Source organism: Chrysemys picta, chromosome 8 (genome assembly GCF_011386835.1).
Source record: "Chrysemys picta bellii isolate R12L10 chromosome 8, ASM1138683v2, whole genome shotgun sequence".
Lineage (NCBI taxonomy): Eukaryota > Metazoa > Chordata > Testudines > Emydidae > Chrysemys > Chrysemys picta.
This window is the reverse complement of record NC_088798.1, coordinates 107,715,899-107,738,843: the sequence shown is the minus strand read 5'-3', so window position 1 is coordinate 107,738,843 and position 22,945 is coordinate 107,715,899. Positions and strand designations below refer to the sequence as shown.

At 44.5% G+C, this 22,945-nt stretch overlaps 1 protein-coding gene across 1 annotated transcript in view; it reads right to left on the bottom strand.

The window, feature by feature from the left end:
- Positions 1-22,500, bottom strand: part of ITK (IL2 inducible T cell kinase) — a 40,576-nt gene extending 18,076 nt beyond the window's left edge. Inside the window, exons 1-4 of the mRNA XM_005300006.4 lie at positions 22,190-22,500; positions 5,414-5,518; positions 1,864-1,945; positions 326-454 (exon numbers count right to left, since the gene is read on the bottom strand). Coding sequence (XP_005300063.1) covers positions 326-454; positions 1,864-1,945; positions 5,414-5,518; positions 22,190-22,327 — 454 coding nt within the window. The 5' untranslated portion in view covers positions 22,328-22,500. The remainder of the gene's footprint in view (positions 1-325; positions 455-1,863; positions 1,946-5,413; positions 5,519-22,189) is intronic.
- Positions 22,501-22,945: the final 445 nt, after the last annotated feature.

The window sequence follows — 22,945 nt, the reverse complement described above, 5'->3', positions numbered from 1 at the left end:
GCAAACTCCCTTCTCTTGAGAGAATTGACCTGGGTCATTTCCTGATCACAAGTGGTCAGCCCCTTGGTTTTACACCTCATTCCAAAGGACATTCCTACCACCCTGGTGAGGTAACTGGGTCCGTTTTAATTCAGAGGAAAGAATACCATTTAAAAAGGATGATAGGAAAACGAGGATAAGGCACATCCTGGGAAGGTGGCACCATTTCTCTTCCCTGGAAATGTAGCACAGTATTCTTCAGTGCTTTCTACAAGGTGGGATGAATCTTACTGTTGCTTGGCACAGACATATCGAAGACTGAGAACCTCTGTAATGAATCCCGTACCGTCCTTGGTGGGGTCATATTCTATACACCCGGCTGCCAGCTTCTCTGTCTGGGCACAGCATCGCCATCTCCCATCTATCCAGAAATTTGGATGATACTTCGGCACCAAATTGTTGTTGTTCCTGGTTTCTGAAAGAAGTCAGGAAATGTTTTGTTTTAAAAAGGATTTCTACTACAAACTGAGGTATGTGGCACTGACGCGAGCTCTGATAACGACCAGTGGAAGTGAGTAAAAATCATCTGAATTTCAAGGAAAATTGTTTTCCCTCAGTCAAAGGATATGAACGCTGATGACAACCCTTTTTTTGTGAGTATCTTCAGCCAGCTGTGTTTAAATGTTCCACTTTCTCACGTAAGGAATGTATGATACAAATAACCCTGATTAACATAAATAGAAGTTATGCAATCGCACAGGGGAAGACTAGAATCTTCGCAAAGTGTTTCTCTTTAAATTCTTAACAACAAAGGCAAAAAAAAAAGCACTCATAAAAAATAGAAAACCTGACATAGCAGGTAGCAAAGACGTTTATAAGAGACCACAACAGTACCGCATGTCTAGGATACAGTCAGTTACTACTGTCGGCTCAGTTACAGTATTAGCTGTATGGCTCAAAATTGGCATTTAACATTTAGCATTCACATGCTTAAATACCCATCTGACTGTCCTTGTGAGGGATTAAAGGTCCCATGTTTGAAATTAGTGCTCTCTGTGTAAAAAAACTTTGTACTATTTAAAAAGAAAATCTGCAGGCCTGTTAAACTGCCCTGTGAAGATGAAGTTATGAAATGTTTAACTAAAGGAAGTGCTAAAGCGGAGGACAATGCAGGAACAATGCACTTCATAGCAAGGCCAAATGTTTCCCCAATAAATGGAACACTCCCCTCGCATTGCAACAGCCTGTGTTATAAACCAGGAAAAGGTTAACGGGAGGCTGGTGCAATCCGTGTTACTAAACAAGACCTCCCTTATCGCAAGCGCTGTGGTCCTTTCGCATTGCAGTGCTCACCACACTTTCACTGCATAATCAACACAATGATCCCAACAAATATAAGAGGGAAGGAAATAAATACAAGAGGAGAGGGAAATATAAGCCATCCACAAATAAACCTCCCAATAACGACTTCTTTAGGAAGATTGTTATCCAAACAAAGAGTCCTAACTGTGGTTGAAAGATTTTCTACACACCAAAAACTCTCTTTATATATACAAAAAAAAATTAATCAAGTAAAATACCCCCTCTCCCCCCAGCATAAGAAGAATCAAGGTTAGGACAATGTATTAATTAATTAATGTTGCCAGTGAGATCCAACCAAAACCTCCCCATGCACCAACTTTTCCAAGGGCTGCTGAAACTATGCCTCTAAAATTGCCCCCATGCTGTATAACCACCTGCACAAATGCTGTTCTGCATGTGCAAATATAAGGCATTTGACTCCCTCTGAGCTGTCATTGTTTTCTAGTCTCTGGCTACTGAGGAAGTGGGGTTGGAATAGTGACTTCGGAGATTCGATTCGATTGCGCACAGGACTACGGTTACCTTCTTTCAGAGTAAACACCCATCTTTGCCGGCTCTCTCGATCGGGTGCAAACACATACAGCAGGTAGTTGTCATGAAGAACCTGGCGAGGGGACCAGAGAAGCAAGCCAGTGATTAGAAACAGCTCCTGCTGTCTTTCGTATCCAGGGGAACTCAAAGCACCTCACATACCAATGAGTTACATACCAGTAGTGCCGTGACTATGTAGGCAAATGTGACAGCCACCGTGTTCCCAGAAATGGCTCATAATCCCAAGAGAATCTAGCACCTTGGTTTGTTTATTTAAAATTGATAGGGAATACTGGGCAGGAAAGAATTCAGCCCAGACATTCTTTGGGGTCCTGTTCTCTGCTGTGGAGGAAACACTAGTGAAATTAGTGTAGATCCAGCCACTTCCACCAGCAGACACTTTGGCCCTATATTTTCTATTTTCAACTTCTACTATTACTAACATTTGTATGGAAGCAGCATCCTTGTTTCTTAGCAGTGTGTCTGTTCATGCAGTTTGTCTTCCCCTGAAATCCTAGAGCCAAATTCTGCTCTCACTTGTACCAGTGTATATTCTGAGCAACTCCATTGAGTTCAATGGGTCTACTCGGGATTTACTCCAGTGTAATTGAGCAGAATTTGGCTCTAGGAATTTAGCTGCAGAAGCAAGAGAACTACTAGGAAACAAAGATGCTGTTTTCATAAAGTTGTCCCTACTTCTGAACAAATGTGGGAAGAGAAATGCTGAGCATTCATGACATTTAAGCAAATAGGGTAAAATTTTCCAAAGCAGCCAAGGGATTTAGGCTCATAGTCTCTAAATAGAGACTTCTATGAGATGTCAGCTGGTCCTTACACACTATCCCCGGTCGTATGGGAGGAATGGTGAGAGTTTATGACTGTTATTTTAAAGAATCAATCCCTCTGTTGATCCCTTCATCCTGATGCTTTTTAGCACATACATGCGTACACACATACACACCCAAGTGCTGTGCAGCTGTGGAAACCCTGAATTATTCCCTTTACATTGATGAATTATAACCTTTCTAAGAAAAAAATAGAAAAAAGGCATATCTCCTGCTCCCTCTGAGGTGTTCTTCTGTTGATGGGTGCTGATCTGTCTTGTACAGTTGCTTGTATAAGTTGCTTTTTCAAATCTGCAGCAAACTTCTGAAGCGTGCAAAAAAAAAATCATCCTGTACAATACAGGCCGTATTGCACTGTGCTGCCTCATGTAACAAGCCACAGGAAGATACAAAACCATCGGTGGTTCCATAGCAGATCTACGGCAGGATACAGCTGACTTTTTTTTTTTTAATGTGCTCTTACAGAACACTACAGAACTATATCCGGGGCAAGATTCAGACATGCTATTAGCAGGTGCAACTTCCATGCGTCGTTCACATCACGTATGAAGTTTGTCAGCTATCTCAAAAGGAGTTCACCTGTTTTCTCTGCAGAGCGAATCCAGCTTTCTACCCCAGCTTTATTTTATTTTTTAAGCAATATGGCCACACACAAGAATTCAGATGAAAGAAACACATCGAAGGGTTTGTTTCTTTTTAAATATTGGTGTTTCCAGGAAACAATTCCAGGTGTAATTCTGGGCCAGGCTCCAGTGACACAAAGAAACTGGAAACTGGTGAATATCCCCAGCCTGTGGCAGCTCCCAGATGGCACAGAGCTGGTGTAGCTGTTGTTAAGCGCTCCAGGCAAAGAGCCTCACACCAGAAGCCATTTGCAGTGCACAACACCAACTTCTCTTGGTCCTAGAAAATATCTGAACAAGGCTGTATCTTTCTGAGGACCTGGCGCTTTATCTGATACCTGTCTATGTAAAGATAGCTCTTATGTAGAGCACTCCTGTAACAGCCATCCCTCAACAGTTCTCAGCACTGTGGGCCTCGTTGGTGGAAAGGGGCTTAGCATTCCAGTGGGGCCTTGATTTGTGGGTGTTGGACAGACACTCATCTCCCACTGATTTCAATCCGAGCTGCGGGTACTCAGCCCCTCTGAAGATAAAGCCTCCAGTTTCTAAGGTTGGGCACCTATAAAATGAAGCCACTATTGGAGATGTGAGCTGTGTAACATCTCTACGGTCGCAAAGTGAGTCTGCGGCACAGCTGGGATCTTCTGATCCCAATCCTGTGCTGGAAGTTAATTGCTCCCCCTTCTTATATCCCTATGAGCTGGTGAACTCCACAGCTCAAAACAGGGGCATTTCACCCATTGTGAACAAAGCCCTCTATACAATTATTAGTCAATAAGGCATATGATAAATGTGCCTTCTTAGTGTTTAGATTAATGTGCTAGAAATTGATCTATAATGTACATTAAGAATACATTATTGTCAACCCCAAATGTTCAAAATCATGAGTCAGCCCCCAAAATCATGAGCTTTTATGTAATAAGAAATTTTGGGTTCTTTTTCTTTTCTTTCTGTAGGATGTGTGTGTGGGGGGGTGGGTCATATTTCAAGCTTTTCTCTGCAACTGTGAGGCCTAGAAATGTACTTAATAAACAAATCAGATGAGATGTTCCCGTATTCACTTGCCTCCAGAAGCTGTGGCCTTAAGAAAAAGGCCAAATATCATGAGATTTGTGATAAAATTGCAAGCGTTGGCAACTCGGGTAACAGAACCAAATGGGAATTCTAAACATAATAACCACCTAACACTATGGAATTTCTAGTTTGATGGAAAGGTAAATGTATCTTTGTAGACTAGAGAATATGTTTTCTCCATTCTCTTCCCTCGCACTGTCTCCTCTTGGTCCTTCTACAATCTCACCACTGTTTACCTAAAAGCCTTCTCCATTAGTGCTCCTCCCATCTGGAACAGCTTTCCTGCACGTCTCCTATTCACCGAGGGCCTGCTCTAAAACCCACAGAAAGTGGGGTGATTCACTACTAGTGAGGGTGATTAACCACTGAAACAAAAGACCAAGGGACATGGATTACCCCTTCCGCTCCCCCAACACTTGTCGGCTTCAAATCAAGATTGAATGCTTTTCTGGAAGAGGCTTTAGTCAAACACAAGTGATTAGGCTCAATACAGGAATAACTGGATTAAATCCTGTGTCCTGTGTTATACAGGAGGTCAGACTAGATGATCTAATGGTCCCTTCTCACCATAAAGTCTATGTATTTGTGTAGTCCAGCGGTTTTCAACCTTTTTTCATTTGCGGACCCCTAAAAAATTTCAAATGGAGGTGAGGACTCCTTTGGAACTCTTAGAGAAAGTCTATGGACCCCCATAAGTCTGCGGACCACAGGTTGAAAACCATTGTTCTATGGTAACAAAAACGTTTCACAGAGCCCTTAGACATGATCTGCAGCACTCCAGGAGTCTGCAGACCACAGGTTGAAAACCACTGGTGCAGTCAATAGAAAGACTCGGTCTTCAATTCTCTATTTCTTTTCATATCTTAGCTGAAAGCATATCTATTCCCCCTTACATTCTCCCTTTGCTATTATATATCACTGCCACGCTGTTAGTTTACCTCCACATACATTTTGAGCTAGTTTCTGTGAAAGCAATATCATTGGTATAGGCAGACTTACCTGGAAAGGATATTTATAGTTACAGGGAATTGTGATGTCACTTTTCACAATTTCAACGCATTTGATCCTGGACAGTTCAATGGAGCCCTTCAAAGTTCTTTTTTTCTGAGAGAAAGAAAAGTATTTGGTTAAGAATTCTGATTTGGCTAATTAAGATTAATTGAGTAATTAGGCAAAGGCTGATGGTGAAGTCAAGGCAGGTTGGTCATTTACTTTAAAGGAGTAGGATCAAAACCTTTTGTTTGAAAAGTACATTGAAAAAGTAAAGGGCTGAACACAGCAGGTAGTTCATTATAAAGTTGGTCAAACTTTTTTTGCCGAGACATTTTTTCTAGAAAAACCGGCTTTTTTACCCAACCAAAATACGTTAATGAAAATTTTCATTGTGCTAGAAATTTTCTAATTTTACACTGAAAAACGAAAACTGGAAAATTTTTCAGTAAAAATGTTGGATTTCAGTTCAGCTTTTGGTAGAAATTTTAGAAGTCTGGTTTTCAAAAACTGAACATATTTACCAAAAATGGAATATTTTACTGAAATTGGTTTTCAAAAACCAAACATTTTTCCATTTGGGTTTTCAGTTTTTGTCAAAAATAAACAATTGCTTTTTACAAGAAATCTTGAAATAAACATTGTTTTTCAAAATTTCCTTTAAAAACTAATTTTTCTGACCAGCTCCAGTGTACTATTGTTCATCAGAAAACACTAGATAGATAAATAGGCTTGGAATGGGGAAGAAAAAGGGATCCCCAAGAAAATGTTTTCTCGAACTCCCAAAAGCAAAATGATTGCATTTCAACAGCTCTGCTAATTTATTTTCCGCTAATCACCACTCAGCATTCATGATCAAGTTGTCTGCAGCTTCACAAGTGAGACTGATTAGAACAACATCAGTGTCCAGTAGACAGGACCTAATCAGATGCCTGTTATCTAGAGCATTCTTCTGAAGGATTCAGTACAAAAACATTTGCTCTTCGGAAGCAAAACTCGTTTCCTGTTTTGATTCTTCTTCAGCCGGGATTACACGTTGTAGCTGTCTTCCAGCTCAGATCTGCGATGACAAAAGCCCGCCGTGCTTCAAGAACACCATGGTGCAAAGGGCTTTTGCTTTTCTAAAGCAACCTGTAGCTTCGATCAACGGGCTGACAAATGGGCTTGTGAGACTTGTGAGAGTATCTTTTGTTACACTGCTACCTTTCAGCTGCCTACCTGTGTGTCATTTCAGCGAAGCAGATAATGCAGCTGATCACAAAGGGTGAGGTTCATCCTGTGCACAAGGCCCCATTCTGGCCTCACTGCTCAGGAGTAAATTTCAGCCATTTATTCACAGTCATGAAGAATGAGAAGAGAAGCACAGTACCACGCTCCCTGGCTTTGCTGAGACCTTTGTCATGGCCAGCAGAGCGAATATAGACACTACTTACAATGGAACTCAGCCAATGGTTACAGTAGCCGGCTTTTGCTGGGGTCAGGAGTGTGAAGAGGTGTGATCCCTGACGGACAGAGCTGTGCCTGCAAAACCCTCTAGCACAGGTGCAGTTATACTAGGGTGACCAGATGTCCCGATTTTATAGGGTCAGTCCCGATTTTTGGGTCTTTTTCTTATATAGGCTCCTATTACCCCCCACCCCCCCGTCCTGATTTTTCACACTTGCTGTCTGCTCACCCTAAGTTATACTGACAAATCTGCCCTTTTGCCGATAGTTTGTTTCGCTCGGGGGAGGGGGGGCGCTGGGCTGAGCTATCGTTGGTATTTTGATATATTCCCAAAGGGAGCGCTTCCCCAACATGACTAAACCAGCAAAGCCTTCCAGTGTAGACCCAGCCTCACGCAGGACACGGATAACCCTAAACTTCACACGGGCTCACTTCACCCCTCTTCTCTCACCTGCCGCCTCTTTCCTTTCATTCTCGCCTATTTATTCCCCTGCCTCAGTCTCCCCTCCACAGCAGCAGATCACTCTTTCCTTCGTGCTGCCCCTGGGCCCTTATCCCGCTCCCAGGAGCCAATAAATTGCGTATCGCCTGTAAAATCCTTCCATTTTGTTTTAGCCCAGAGCTGACACTAAGTCCTCCCTCACCTTATTATGTTAACATCTGAGGCCATAACCACAAGTCTTTCGGAGCCAGTGTTTTCTGGTCATGTGCTCTGCCTTTTGTTTCTAAGAGGAACAGCAAATTGGTTTGTGTTGATACCTTTCCTAGCTGAGGGGAATAGGGAGAGTGAAGCCTTTGTGTCGAGCTGTGTCCCTGTCCTACAGTCCTCATCACCTGTCATGTGCATTTCAACGACTAAGTGTCCGGGGGTTCCTCAAACAGACCGGGAATTGGACTGAAGAAGGCAATTACAGTCCTGCCTCAGCACAAACCATGCACGATCGAGCAACGGGGCTGGAAGCTAAACACAGCCCTGACTTGGTGATGCCCGATTGCACACTAATCTCACAAAAGCAACGGTGCCATTTTGCAAAGAAAAATAAAAAGCCTCTTTAAAGTGGTCTCAGAAAACCTCAGTGTTTCCTTCCAAAAAAGGGCCAGACAGCTGAAGTAAAACATGCCCATAGCTTTCTGTTTGCTATTCTCAGCCTGCCTATGTTATAATTACATACATGGGCAGCATCTTTCTGGGTCGTCAGTTCCTTTTCCTTATTTTAGCTGGTTTGTCCTAAATACTTCAGGGTCTACTGCTCGCTCTCCATCAATACTTATCCAGGCACAATAGTACACTGCGGCCACAGACCTAGGTGAAGTATAACACGTTGCAAATGAACACGTACAGCTTTATTGATTTTGGCTGAAGGGGGCTCGTGAAAGTCAGGGACTAACAGCACTGGACAGGATCAAACACAGTACAAAGGTTCCATGCACCACGCTCCTCATCTGCATTATTCCGGCTACTCCCAGATCATAGAATCATCAAATCATAGGGTGGGAAGGGACCACAGGAGGTATCTAGTCCAACCCCCTGCTCAAAGCAGGACCAATCCCCAACTAAATCATCCCAGCCAGGGCTTTGTCAAGCCTGACCTTAAAAACCTCTAAGGAAGGAGATTCCGCCACCTCCCTAGGGAACCCCATCTCCACTGATTTCACAGGATTCTGTGGTTGTTGCCAGGGCAAGTAGGAGTGTGTTGAGTTATAGCGCACTCTATGGGGTTTCAAGCGATGGCCCCAATCCAGCAAAGCATTTAACCACGTGCTTAACTTTAAACCTCTGTTTGTCTGTTACAGGGTGACTGGCCCCTTTAAGAGGGAGCTGGGTTCAATGCACCTGTCTCCCAATGAGGCTTAAGAGAGGGTATCTAGGCCCTAGAGAGGGATAGGAAGGGCTGGTGAAAGCTCAGAAGGAAAGGAGAGGCATACTGGAGCAGCTGGTGAGAGCTATGGGGAGTGAGCTCCAGGAGACAGTGCACTCCTGATGATGAGTGACAGTGCAGAGAGTTTAAAGTTGTTGGTGCGGACTGGCCAGTTGAGGCACCCTGCTGAGCTGCAGGTGGGGGCAGTCTTGGTCAGGGGAAGCTGAGCCTGGAAACAAGAGGGCAGATGCTGGAGACGAGATCCCAGGAGCAGCGGTAGGACTCACAGGCAAGGGAGCCTGGGGAGTGGAACACTGTGGGGAGCTCTCCTGACTTGGCGGCAGTGGTAGCAAGTTGTTGGTAACTCGCAGGTGGGCAGCCTGGACAGTGGAGCCCTGGAAAAAGGGCAAAGAAACTACGAGCAGCGTGGAAAGCGGCTCTCGGGTGGGGAACCAGGCAATGATCTCCCTGGAAGGGGCACAGCTAACTGCTGTGACGGTCCCTGTTGTGCTTTGGGGTTTTGAGAGAACAGTTTGATCCTGAGGGTTCTGCGGCTTACTGAACGTGTCCATGAATTAACTCTGCCCAGAGGTGGCTCTTTGAGTTGGACATGGAGAGACTTTATTCCTTTCTAAGGGGGAATGAAGGGGAAACTGAGGCAGCTGTCCAGTTTGCTAGTCGAGGGCGCTTTGAGGTAGAGGCCCCCCCTGCTATAAAATCCCACTAGAGTCAAGAACTTGAAGCAGGTGCTTAAAGTTCAGTGCTTTGCTGTACCAGGGCCTGTGTCACTTCAGCGACACAAGAGTCCAGAAATAGTGGTGAGAAAGTTTTGTAATGAAACCCAAAGCCAAGCGTCTCTCAGCTCCGTTTAGGGTTTTGTGGAGAGTGCGAAATTTGCTTATGTGAAGGAAAGTGTCACTGATCTCAAAGGGGTGAACCCTCCCTGCTGGGCTCAGCCCGAGTGGCCAGAGTAGGGTCTTGCAGCGTTGGTGGGAGGCCAGAATATTCCCCTGGGCCCTGGATCTGCACTGCTACCAGCCCACCCCTGTTCCTGTCCTGCTTCCAGCGCCCTGAGAGGGATGCATGCAAGGTGTGCAGATCCCTTGCCAGGGACCTCAGAGCCTGCTCCCTCATGCTGCATCTGGGGCCCTGTGGTACCTGGCTGCCTGGAGGGGCAGGATTCACCTCCACAACAGCAGAGGTTGACTTGGTTTGGTGGTTCCATTTCCATCAGAAAATCAGCCCACCCACAGGGCTCCTTTGCCGCTAGTCACTTTCTGAGAGGGTGGGCCTGGGGGCTTTTAGCTCTGCGTGTCTGTCAGCTAAAGAGACTGGCCGGCCACTCAGCTCCCTCTGCCCACCTGACCGGTTCCCTCTGCCCACGTCTTTGAGGATCATCCCTCACACAATCTCAGGTAAGTGGTGACAGAACCAGAAAACATTCTCGTTGCTGTTGGATGATGGGCCCTTGAAGTTCTCTCAGAGGCTAAGTAAACCCGTACTGAAGTGTTGTTAGGAATCCTTGACCTTTAGGGTATTGTCTACTGCAATAAAAAACCCGGGGCACCCAGTCTCAGAGTCCTGGTCAGCTGACTTGGGTTCTTGGGGTTCAGATTACAGGGCTAACAATAACAGTGTAGACGTTTCGGCTAGGACTGGAGCCTGGGCTCTGGGACCCACCCACCTCATGGTGTCTCAGATCCTGGGCTCCAGCCAAGCCCAAATGTCTACACTGAAATTTTACAGCCCCTCAGCTTGAGTCCCGAGAACACAAGTCAGCTGACCCACACTAGCCGCGGCTGTGCTGAGGGTCTTCCATTGCAGTGTAGATGTATCCTTAGAGTCTGGCTAACTCAGCAGCAGCAGCAACACTGAGGAAGGGATTCCCATACCCGCCGCTGAAGAACGAAAGTGGCTGGGTTGCCTTCTCTCCAGAAGATGCCTGGGGTCTGGGAGAAGAAGGCCTCCTGGACAGCCTCCCAAAAGAGGAAATGGGGTGGAGTAGTCCAGCGAGATAACCCTGTGAAGATCCAGGGGAAGGTAAAGGGCCACAGAAACTGGAGGTTGGGTGGGGACAGTGACAGAGGGGGAAAGACACGAAGATGACAAGGGGCGGTGGGGCAGAGTCTGCATGGACACGTCGCAAGTCGTGTAGACAAATAAAGTTCAGGTGGGAGCTCAGGGCCCGCTGGGAGGCAGAGGGGGCACGTGAGGCTATTTCATGGCGCCCACCTGGTTCAAATGGTTCTATCAGAACCGTTGCCTTGAGTTTTTTCTTCTGACGAGCAGAAGCTGAGGGTGGTGGGTTTGAAAACCATATGAACTGGACATCCCCATAAGATTCACTGAGGCGAACGGAAACCGGTGGGTTCACCCAGCCCTGCACAATTCAACTGCATAGCTTGCAAGGCTGAGGGCACAGCACTCCTCACTGGTTCCCGGAAAGGCGCCCACTCAGAGCAACCCAGCCCACCAGCATCCCTGGTCCCAGAGCTGTGCAGAAGAATTGCCACTTTTAAGTCTGTTATTGAGTGTCCAGGGAGATTGAAGTGTTCTCCTACTGGTCTTTGGTGTCAGATTTGTGTCCATTTATTCTTTTGTGTAGAGACTGTCTGGTTTGGCCAATGTACATGGCAGAGGGGCATTGCTGGCACATGATGGCATATATCACATTGGTAGAAAAATTTAGTTGAAGATACGAATTTGATTCTGGGTTCAAATGATCAGTAAAGACACTACACGAAAGTCAATCATACTTAATTAACCATTCTGATGAGGAAGTGATTGGGATTCTCCACTGAGATCCGGCAAGGCTGGGGAATGCCAAGACACTCTCCCAGTCCACGCCTGCTCTGTCACCTCTCCCTCCTTATCCCACCCAGCTGCTCTGACTGGTCTCAGCACGTAGCAGCAGCAGCAGAAGCAGAAGCTAGAGACTCCCACATTGTGGGTTTCTAGTGGTGAGACCAAAACAACTTGTTCTTTCTGTGAGGCGGCATGCCGCTATCGTGAGACAAGAAAAAGAAATAAACATGTGACGCCTGTATGCAGCTAGCACAGACAGTGCATGAAATTCATTTTACAGCAGCAATTAATAGTAGAATATTAACAATAGCAGCAGGCTGTAACCCTCAGCATCCACTGCGGACGTGTTTAGATTCCCTCACCCTTCTAAAGCTTGTTGTAACTGGAGGTGGCATTGTCTTTTGATTTACATCTCTCTCTCTTATGAATGGTCATGTTAATTACACGTCTGCCTCAAAGAGAGGGCAGAGCTCGCTGTGCAGTCCCCCATTGATCCAATTTATTACTAATACTTAACCACGCCACGTTATATGTAACATACAGATTTACATGTTGCCCTTCCTGTGTTAGCTGGGTTGTACGAACGTTAAGTCAGGGAATCAGTTCTCTGACTGGTTGGAATGAACTTATCCAGTGTATCTAGAGTGCTGGTTGAACATCACTGAACTAATGAAGGAGTGCTATATGCACCAGTCCATGGAAGCTTTGCCATGGACTTCAATACGGACTTCACCCTTAATGTGTTAGTGGTAAAGTGCAATTCTACTCCAAGGGAATTTTTAAAAATGGAATTGTGGGCTTCCACGTTCATTGCTTCTCAGTGGTGTCCATGTCCAATGCCGTCAGTTTTCAAGCACATTTTCTAACTGTCGATCCTGTAAGCTCAACCTGCGACCCTAACAGTCAAGCTGGGCTCTTTCCTTCAAATGCATCGTCCCCTGAAAGCAAGTTTCTGCAGGCCAAACCATAGCTGTATAATTCTAGTTACACCTGTGTGACCCCATTGTGTAAACGAATGGAACTTGGTAAACAACTCTGTCCTTGATGCACAAGAGGAACAGAAGTCACCTCTTTCTCTCCTAGCTCAGCTGGGCTCTGCGGGGCTAACAGGAGTGAAAAGCAGAAAACAATTATTTTTGTCAGCAAAGTAAGCAGATGTGACTCTGAATGCACACAGGGAGCGGTAAGAAGGTGACATTTTTACATAGTCACTTCTCAGGGCACAACCACACTTTAAATTATTCTTGATCCATGTGCATCAAGGTTACCCAGTCACAACAGTACAACGGCATGTGTTGTTCCTGGGAGCATGTTTGGTCTGTGATAGCAGGAAAGCAGGAAGCAAAGGATGAAATTAAAAATCGTATCTACAGATGTATTTGTACCAGTTTTGAAAACGCTTGATAAGTGATTTGAAGTAGAGATGCCTTTCTCTCTGAACCCACAGAGGGAAGACAGGAATGCAAACTCACCTCTAGAAATGATACAGAAATATATATTGTATAATCCCTTGTTCTTATTGCTTTGTCTACAACAGTAAATGCATAGGCTTAATCCCAAAAGAAAAAGTTAGTAACATTCTATGACGATGGTAAATATTTATAAGATATAGTGTAGATATTACAATGATGTAGAGACAGATAATGTACGTGCACAGCTTTCAAGACATTAGTCACTATTGAAGTGCTAAAGCATTATTACTAAGTAGGTAGGTCAATAGAAAGAACATGCTAATGGGTCTATTTGTTCTTTAAAACCAGATTAATGTTGAACAAAAGCAGAGATCTTTCAGCTCATTTTAAATAACTTTACTAAGACCTGATCTAAATTATGACATTGTTATTTTAGGATTAAATGCTTAAGCCTTCAAAAATAGTGTAGGACCTGATGCAGCAGAGCACTTAAACATGTGCTTATCGCTACGCACATGAGCAGTCCCACTGACGTCTATGAAACTAAACACGTGGTTTTAAGGATAAGCGTATGCTTTAGTGCTTTGATGGACTGGGACCCAATTCATCTTCCCCTTCAAGTGAGGATTTTGAACACGAAAAGCAAATGAAAGGTGTCTAATGCTCGCCCGAGGACTTTATAACGTTGTCTCAAGAAAAACTATAGTACTTATTTAATGCTTCAGAAATCCCCACCCACAACTAAAAGATGGTGGGGAAGGGGAAAGTAACGCGGGATAAACAGGATGGGAGATAGAGAGAAGGGAAAGATGAGTGATCTCATAGGTTAAAGACCATTTAGAAATGAGTGACATGGGAGACCTGGATTGGTGAACTGCAAAATAGAGCAGAAAACTGGATTATTAACGAAGGGGTATGGAGTGGGGACCCCAGAGAGCAAGAGGGGAACAAAAGAAGGAATTGCAGGACTCTGAGTCAGAATTCCTTCCCGGGGATTGTCCTGGGACGTTGCAATGCAGCTCACTCCATACACAGGCCATTGAGGAACAATTGAATTTAGCCTTCAGGACATTAGTTAAGGGAGCATCCCATACAGACATGTCATTTTAGTCAAGGACAGAAGCAAACAAATGCCCCTCATGAGCAAACTCAGGCACAATATTTCAATGTTCTTTTCAGTTACACGTAGGGTGACCAGGTGTCCCGATTTTATAGGGACAGTCCCAATTTTGGGGCCTTTTTCTTATATAGGCTCTATTACTCCCCACCCCCATCCCAACTTTTCACATTTGCTGTCTGATCACCCTAGTTACACGTAGTTCTTTCTGCAAGTCAAGTGACAAAATAAAATCCCAAGCCACCACGCTCAGACCTGATTTATCAGTGGTAAGGGGTGGTCAGATCTGGGGCTTCGGTTCCAGTTCCTCTCCTGGTAAAATTAGCATCAGGAGACCAGTGCTGTAGTGACAGCAAAAGGAAGTTGAGACCTGAGTTCTAAGAGCCACTCTGGTCATGTAAAGGAGCAGCTCTGGCTAGCCAGCTGCCTTGGGAACAACGGCAAATTCTGCACTGCCGGAAGGAAAGAGGCACCAAGTCCTTTGAGGATGGAGTGAGGAAAATGGGGAAAAGGCCCCAATTCAGCAAGGAACTTAAACCTGCAGCTAACTTTATGCATATGAATAGTCCCTCTGATGTCAATGGAGCTACTGGAAATCCAGGCCAGGAAAGGGATCCAGAGGGAAAGGAAAAAAAGCACAATGTTGCTCTAAGCATGCCTGGCAAACAGCACGTTTGTTAATTACTGGAATGTTTTTGTCTGCAGGTGTCACGCTTTGGGCCTGATCCCATTGCCATTAAACTCAATGGAAAGGCTTCGTTGGGAGCTGGCCTGAGCAAATTCTGCTTAAAAATTGATGGTACAATATGGCCTCTGGTTTTCACACTGCTGCTTAGATCGACCTTCTCCGTCAGTAACCATGTCAGAAATGTAACATTACAGGACCCTGTAAATAATAATTAGAAACCGCAGTGACTTCAATGACAACAATCCTGTTAATACATCTTATCACTGAGAGTTTTTGATGAAATTTATATCCTTGAATATTCCATTTACGTGGTTACTTTCCATCTAGTAGCACTGCTACATGCAGGGTTTTCATTATATTATTATTAGGGAATTGAGAAGTGCTGAAAACTGGACTGGTGTCGCTGACAGATGATATTTGCCCTGGAGTAAATATTTTGCCGCGACTTGGAAACAACGTTTTTTTATGAGGCATGTAGGGATTGCTTGATCAGATCTGACCAATGGTCCATCTAATTCAGTATCCTATTTCTGACAGTGGCCAGTACAAATGCTTCAGAGGAAGGTGAAGACATATCAGTGATGTTACTGAGATTTTGCAAGAGACTCTGGGTTATTGTGCCTATGCTTTGATTTGCGTGATACGTTTAGCTTTTTAATACTCCTATATGGCTGTTTATTTGACACGTGAAAAGATGGTAACATGGACAGTGTGTGCCAGTGCTGAGACATATCTATCTGTCGTAGGCAATATTCTGTATAGCAGAACTTTCAATAAGTTTGTTATGGAATCTTCAATAGTTCTACTTACATGGGGATCAATAATTGTCTTAGCTGCTATGTCGTCCTCTGCTTTCCTGCTTGAGCGACAGCATCCTTCATTTTTGCTCTACTGTTCTGTTTTGTATTCTGATGTGTGTGGGACTTGGAGGTATTCTGTACGCGGAGTGCTTCAAACCGTACAGTGCGTGCCAGTGTATCAACATCCCTTGGCACCAGATCTCCTCCATTGGTGTAAGCGGCAGGGCTGGGCACAAGGATCTGGGGCAGAAAAGGGGAGCATTGCCTCTGCTGCTCTATCTCCACTCCCCACAGACAATTGGAAACCCCAGCAGGCACTGGGCTCTGCAGCTATGGAGCAGGGTGGCCGGAGACTAGCCGCCCTTTGCTAGGTGTCCCTCCAGGAATCTGCAGAGAATTACTTTAGTGCACCACACCGTGAAACACCCACCCCAGGAGTGGAGGGAAGAGGGGGAGTTCTCCGTTAGGAAAGATGCACACATGCTGTTTGCTGAGCTCAGTGAAGACACTGAATCAGGGCAGCGTCCTCTATCGGAATTGAAACGTTTCATCTGAATGCAGATTAGAAAACGCTCATCGGAATAATAATAAATAACAAGAATGAGTTACAGCAGCACCTTCAGGCCCCCACAGGATCAGAGCCCGGTTGTGCTACGCGCCGTATGATGTATGTTTCATTGGGCTCTTCTCTATAAACTAGACCTTTGTGCAATTTTCCTTCCAATGTTAAATGTCATCTCTCAGGGGACAACGAAGTCTTTGATCAAAACAAATTCCATCCAAAAATCTCCCACTGTTGTGAAGTTACTTGCTGAAATTTTCACTGAGGATTAATGTGGTCGGCTTGCTGGCTGGCATCCCCGTTACAGAAAAGGTGGGCTTACTTCATTTAAATCCTGTGTGCCAGCCCCTCGGCTGGCACAAACTAGCACAGCTCCACTGAAGGACTATAAATCAGGAGGAACTACAGGGAAGTCAACAGAGCTCTACTGATTTACACCAGATCTGAGCCTGCAACTCTACGCACTTAGCAAACAATGGGCTGATTCACCATTGCGTTACTCCAGCTTTGAAATGGTTTCGATCGGAGTTGGAGTTACACAGGCCTAAAACAGTGGTGAACCAGGCCCATAACCTTCCTTGCAAAGGTATGTTGGCTTTTTGACATTGAAAGTAAGCAATCCAATGCAAAGGCCGACTTTATACCATAGAAACAGCCTCTTTCCCCTTTCTCGTACTTTTGTTACTAATATAAGGGTGTTTTGTCCATTTGATAGCTGCTTCATAAAATAACCATTCGTCTTCACATTTTTGCCTGGGCCAGATCATGCCCTCTTCTTAAAAACTGATGACCTGGTATGGATTCACGTTTCTATCGAAGGCCTGATAAAACATTGTTCAGCTCCTCTTACTGATGTCCACATTATCTCTGATCACGTCCATGGCAAATACAAACTGTTATGAAAGCACAAGGTCCTGTAAATACATGGAGATTTGTTGACTGGGAATAGGTGGTAGAATAGGAGATTGTGGAATCTCCTGCCATTGAAGGTTTTTAAGAACAGGTTAGACAAATCTGTCAGGAATGGTCTAGTTCAGGGGTTCCCAAACTTGGTTCGCGGCTTGTTCAGGGTAAGCCCCTGGCGGGCCGCACCGCTTTCCGCAGCTCCCATTGGCCGGGAATGGCGAAGCGCGGCCACTGGGAGCTGCGAGCAGCCGTACCTGCGGATGCTCAGGTAAACAAAGCGTCTCACGGCCCGCCGGGGCATGCCCTGAACAAGCCGCGAACCAAGTTTGGGAACCCCTGGTCTAGTTATTATGTAATCCTGCCTTGAGTGCAGGGACTGGACTAGATGACATCTTGAGGTCCCTTTCAGTCCTATGATTCTATGATTCTAGGATGAAATTCAATAAAGGACAAATGCAAAGTACTCCACTTAGGGAGGAACAATCAGTTGCACACATACAAAATGGAAAATGACTGCCTAGGAAGGAATACTGCAGAAAGGGATCTGGGGGTCATAGTGGATCACAAGCTAAATATGAATCACCATTCTGGGATGCATTAGCAGGAGTGTTGTAAGCAAAACGTGAGAAGTAATTCTTCTACTTGACTTCATGCTTATAAGGCTTCAACTGGAGTATTCGTCCAGTTCTGGGCACCACATTTGAAGAAAGAGGTGGAGAAATTGGAGAAAGTTCAGAGAAGAGCAACAACATTTATTAAAGGTCTAGAAAACATGACCTATGAGGGAAGATGGAAAAAACTGGGTTTGTTTAGTCTGGAAAAGAGAAGACTGAGAGGAAACGTGATGATACCAGATTTCAAGTACATAAAAGGTTGTTAGAAGGAGGAGGGAGAAAATTGTTCTCTTTAACCTCTGAGAATAGGACAAGAAGTAATGGGCTTAAATTGCACCAAGGGTGGTTTAGGTTGGACATTAGGAAAAACTTCCTAACTGTCAGGGTGGTTAAGCACTGGAATAAATTGCCTAGGGAGGTTGTGGAATCTCCATAATGGGAGGTTTTTAAGAACAGGTTAGACAAACACGTGTCAGTGATGGTCTAGATAAATGCAGGCGACTGGACTAGATGACCTCCTGAGGTCTCTTCCAGTCCTACGATTCTACCAGCAAGGTATCAGCAAATGAGGCAGAGATCCAGACTCTTCCATGAGTACTTGCTACATGGACACTGTTTGTCAGAACATCCCTGGGAGGCAGTGCTAGTGTCCCCATTTTTACATCTGGGAAACTGAGGCACAGAGCAACTCATCCGAGGTCACATAGGGAGTCTGTGGCAGAGCAGGGACTTAAGTCCATGTCTACTGGGTCCCAGGCTTGTGCCCTAACTACTACACCATCCTTCTGCTATATCTGCCTCGAGACCAGGGGCGCTGGAACAATTTGCATAGTGGGGGTGCTGAAAGCCATTAAACCAAACTGTAAACCCTGTGTCTATTGGTAATCACTTCAAGCCAGGGGGTGCAGCAGCACCCTAGTTCCAGCACCTATGCTCTAGACAGGTGCCTAATCTGCTTAGGTGCTTTTGAAAATCCCACCGTAGTCCGTGTCTACAAGCCCCTAAATAACTTTGAAAATCTGACCTTAAGGGAACATTTCTCAAGGGATTCACTTGTTTGCTTCCCTCTCAATAATGCAAACCTAGGGCCCAGCCATGCAAACATTTGCTTACATGAGTAACTTTAACCATGGGCGTAGTCTCATCAGACTTGTTAGGAATAAAGTTACTTACATGTGTTTGCAGGATTGGTCCCTAAGACGAGTAACCTAACTCACGGAAGTTGTTACAATGCATGCAATAGGACTACTCCCATCTGTACAGCTACTGACGTGCATAAGTAGTTGTAGGATCAGCCCTTAGCAACAAAAAATTTTGCTTTTAGAAGTGATTTGCATACTATAATAAGGGAGCTTGTGATGGACTTCATGCGTCTATTATCACGGCTCTGCTTTATGCTAAGACAGCCGTGCATTGTGCACTGTATAATGAATTTCAGAAAACACAGCCTCTTATTGTCGCTAGTTATTTTGGGGTTCATTCTCTGACTGATGTATGTAAATATCTTCCATTAGCATTGATGGCAATTGCGCACTCCGAGCAAGGGGAGAATAGAGCTTTCTGTCTCTGGAATGTTGTCTTATAATAGAAAAAGTCATTACGATTATTTGAAAAATTTGCCTTTATGGCGCCCATAACATTGGATACTGCTGGCGGACTTCTCCCTGAATACTTCCTTGATGTAGTTACTTTCGGCCCTTTAACTGTCACAGCTTTGCTCCATGTCCTTTTATACTTGTGAGCATTGTAATACACAAAAAGGGCTTGATACTGCTAGGGGCTGGTGGGTTTGGTCTCAGCTCAGCAAAACATTTAAGGGCATGCTTAACGGTAAGTGTATGCAATCCCATTGAAATCAGTGGGACTACTTATGCACTTAAAGTTAAACGTGTTTAAGTGCTTTGCTTGGGGTTAAGCATGTGCTTATTCCCGGGTGGATGGGGCCAGGATGCACAATACTTTGCAGTGTTGAGCCCAAAGAGAGGAATAAATACACACAGTCAATCTTTGTACCACGCTTGTAGAGATGTTCTAGAAAAATCTCTGTTCATATTCATTGCCAAAGGATTACAATGAACATCTGAAGAGACCCTCACATTGAGGCATGTATTCATTGATTTTAGACGTTTGGTAAACCATTGTGTCAGGCAGGTATTTTAATTCTAAACTGGCCCACCGCCTGTGAAAAGAATTGGTGGTGTCAGTCTAGTCCTTGGAAGACTGAGCAGACCAGCGAAGACTGAAAGGGTGTGTAGCACAGGCTTCAGCCCTAGACCTAGTCTCTCTGGAATGGAGACCGCAGGGCAATGCTGAAGGCTGTACAGGATTACCTGCTCTGTGGTAGATAAGCAGAGGAGTTCAATCTTCAGAGCTATGAGTCCTTATCTGCACTAATGCCGTCTCCATTTTGCACCAGGGGGTTTTATTAACAGAATGGACCTGATATGATGGTTTACACTGGCACAAAACCAATGTAACACAGTGCAGTATCAGGCCCTACATTTATCGATATGTACATAGATGTATATACGAATAGCCATGTGCACATTGTATATACATGCCTCCAGCAGATAAACCTAGTGATAGACAGGGCCAACTCCTCAGCTGGTCTAAGTCAGCATAGTTTCTTGACTTAAATGGAGCTATGTCAAGTTACACCTAGTGAAGCTCAGGTTCAGTATATTTAAATTTGAGGTACGGTAAGCACCTCAGCTCTTCGTGCCAAATATGCTGTAATCATAGAATCATAGAATATCAGGGCTGGAAGGGACCTCAAGAGGTCATCTAGTCCAACCCCCTGCTCAAAGCAGGACCAATTCCCACCTAAATCATCCCAGCCAGGGCTTTGTCAAGCTGGGCCTTAAAAACCTCCAAGGAAGGAGATTCCACCACCTCCCTAGGTAACCCATTCCAGTGCTTCACCACCCTCCTAGTGAAATAGTATTTCCTAATATCCAACCTGGACCTCCCCCACTGCAACTTGAGACCATTGCTCCTCGTTCTGCCATCTGCCACCACTGAGAACAGCCGAGCTCCATCCTCTTTGGAACTCCCCTTCAGGTAGTTGAAGGCTGCTATCAAATTATCTTGGTATACTCAGATTTTTGTAAACAGACATATTTTTGAAAATTTTGCTTCAATATGTTTATTGTAAGGGACCCTATACATTGTCCCATTTTTGCCTCATCAGAAGTTTCGGATGCTAGTGGGTAAAATTTTCAAAAGCACTTAAGTGACTACGCTTTTGTCCTACTGAAAGTCAATGGGTCTGATTTTCAAAGGCATTTAGGTGTCTAAAGATGCAGATAGATGCCTAATGGAATTTTCAAAAGTGTCAAACCAGGTAAGGTGCCTTTTAATGGAAGTTAGGTACCTAACTAACTTAGGCATTCAGGAGGATTTTGAAAAACACCTATCTGCATCTTTAGGCAACTAAATGCTTTTGAAAATCAGACCCAGAGAGACTGATGCTCCTAAATCACTTAGGCACATAAGAAAATGGTATCTGGTCTCACCATGCTAAGTAGTTGTAATAACATCCTAACTCTTCAAATGACAACATTTGGACCATAGCACAGATAGTCTCAGTCAAACTGAAATATATATCTTAGACAGCAATAATGTTTTTTATAATTTAAATATTGTATTTTTAAAAACACATGCATAATATGTTGCCTTAACGTATTCTTACAAATGCAAAAGAAATATGGCCGCACAAACTGGAGAGAAACGACACTTATGAGCAGCAATAAATGTTACCTTAATGTAAAGTAACGTACTGGTATCCATGTTTGATGACCCCCGCAAACAAACTGAATAAGGTTACAAATAGCAGATGAAGGAGCCTATCGTATACCCCTGTATGTACTAAAGGAGAAGGGGTGGGATTTTTGCTTTGAGAAAAGCACTCATAAAGGTTACTAATGCACATTAGCTTCTAATTCTTTTCATAGTTATATTTAACAAATCAGGTCTAGAGAGACATAGAGAAGTGTGCTTAGTTCGAGCGTATCATATCCCTTCTTAAAGCCTACTCCCTAAAACAAAAGAACCTGTTAGAACCTGACTGTGAAGTTTTTATTAACAAGCATTGGAATGGTCTCCTCGCAGAGAATCAACCTTTTGCTGTATATGAATAGCCCGGGAAAAAATGTGTTTGTCTTATTTTCCAAATGAAATTGAAATGTACAGCAGGAATCACTTTTATCCGATTGTATAATCTTGATCAGAATACGCCACCCACCAACAACAGTATCTATCTGAATTGCCCCGTATAGCATCTGTTAGACATCTTGTATGATGGCAGTTAGGTCAGATTTCTGTAAATTTCTTTGATAAAGCCAGGTTTGAGCCTCAATTCCTTCTACACACCAAACCACCACTGACCCATGTGGAAGTTTTGGGTAGGCAAGGAATGCAGTGTTGGGCCCTCAGCTAGTAGGTTTGAGTAGACATTGCTGTAACAGGACCAGAAGTACTGGGTTACTGGGATTTAACAACATATGCAGTTTCCCCCTTCCTTTCAATACTCTTACTCAGAAAGAGTCTAAAATGAGAGAGAAAATGGCTCACGTACCCCGTGGCGATGCTCAAAGTAAGCCAGCTTGGATTTGGTTAAAACAAAGAAGCGCATTTTAAAGTTGGAGGGAGAGGTCCTTCTCTTCTGCTGGGATTTTTTGATCAGCTGCTCTTCCAGGAGAACGCAATTATTCATTGTTCGGCAGGGCACGGTTCTCTTCCAGGACCCAGTACGCCGGTCCCAGACCCGCTGCACACCCCGCACGAGTCCAGGAAAGAGTAAGAAGAAGGAGGGTAGTTGATTTTTTTCACAAAAAAAGGTGTTCGAAAGGCAGCGTAGGTGCTTGGGGTCTTATCTTTCCATCTGTCATCTAGGCAACGCTGTAAAGCTTCCTTTCTGTCAAAGCCACAACCACATCCTCTCCAAAGGCATCAAGTGAGCAGCACATGCTGAAAGATACTCTACAGTGAATGTTGTGGAAAAAAATAAATATTTGACGGGCACGCTTGACAAATGGGATCTTTAAGGATCAGGGATCAATAAAAAGATGGGGCGTGATTAGATACCTGGTCTAATCGGCGCCCACTTAGTAAGGACAGTGATACCTGCTTAGGGTATAATGGGCTAGACTGAAACAGCATCTTCTCTGTGCCCTTGGGAGTATTTCACACATCCACACTCCTGATCCAGATGGATGGAGCGGTCTGTGCTACCTACAGCCAGAGCCGTCCGGTCCAATGGACAGACCAGGGCAACCACTTCAGTCCCCGCGCTCTGGGGGGGCCACACGCTTCAGGACGCGGGGTACAGGGC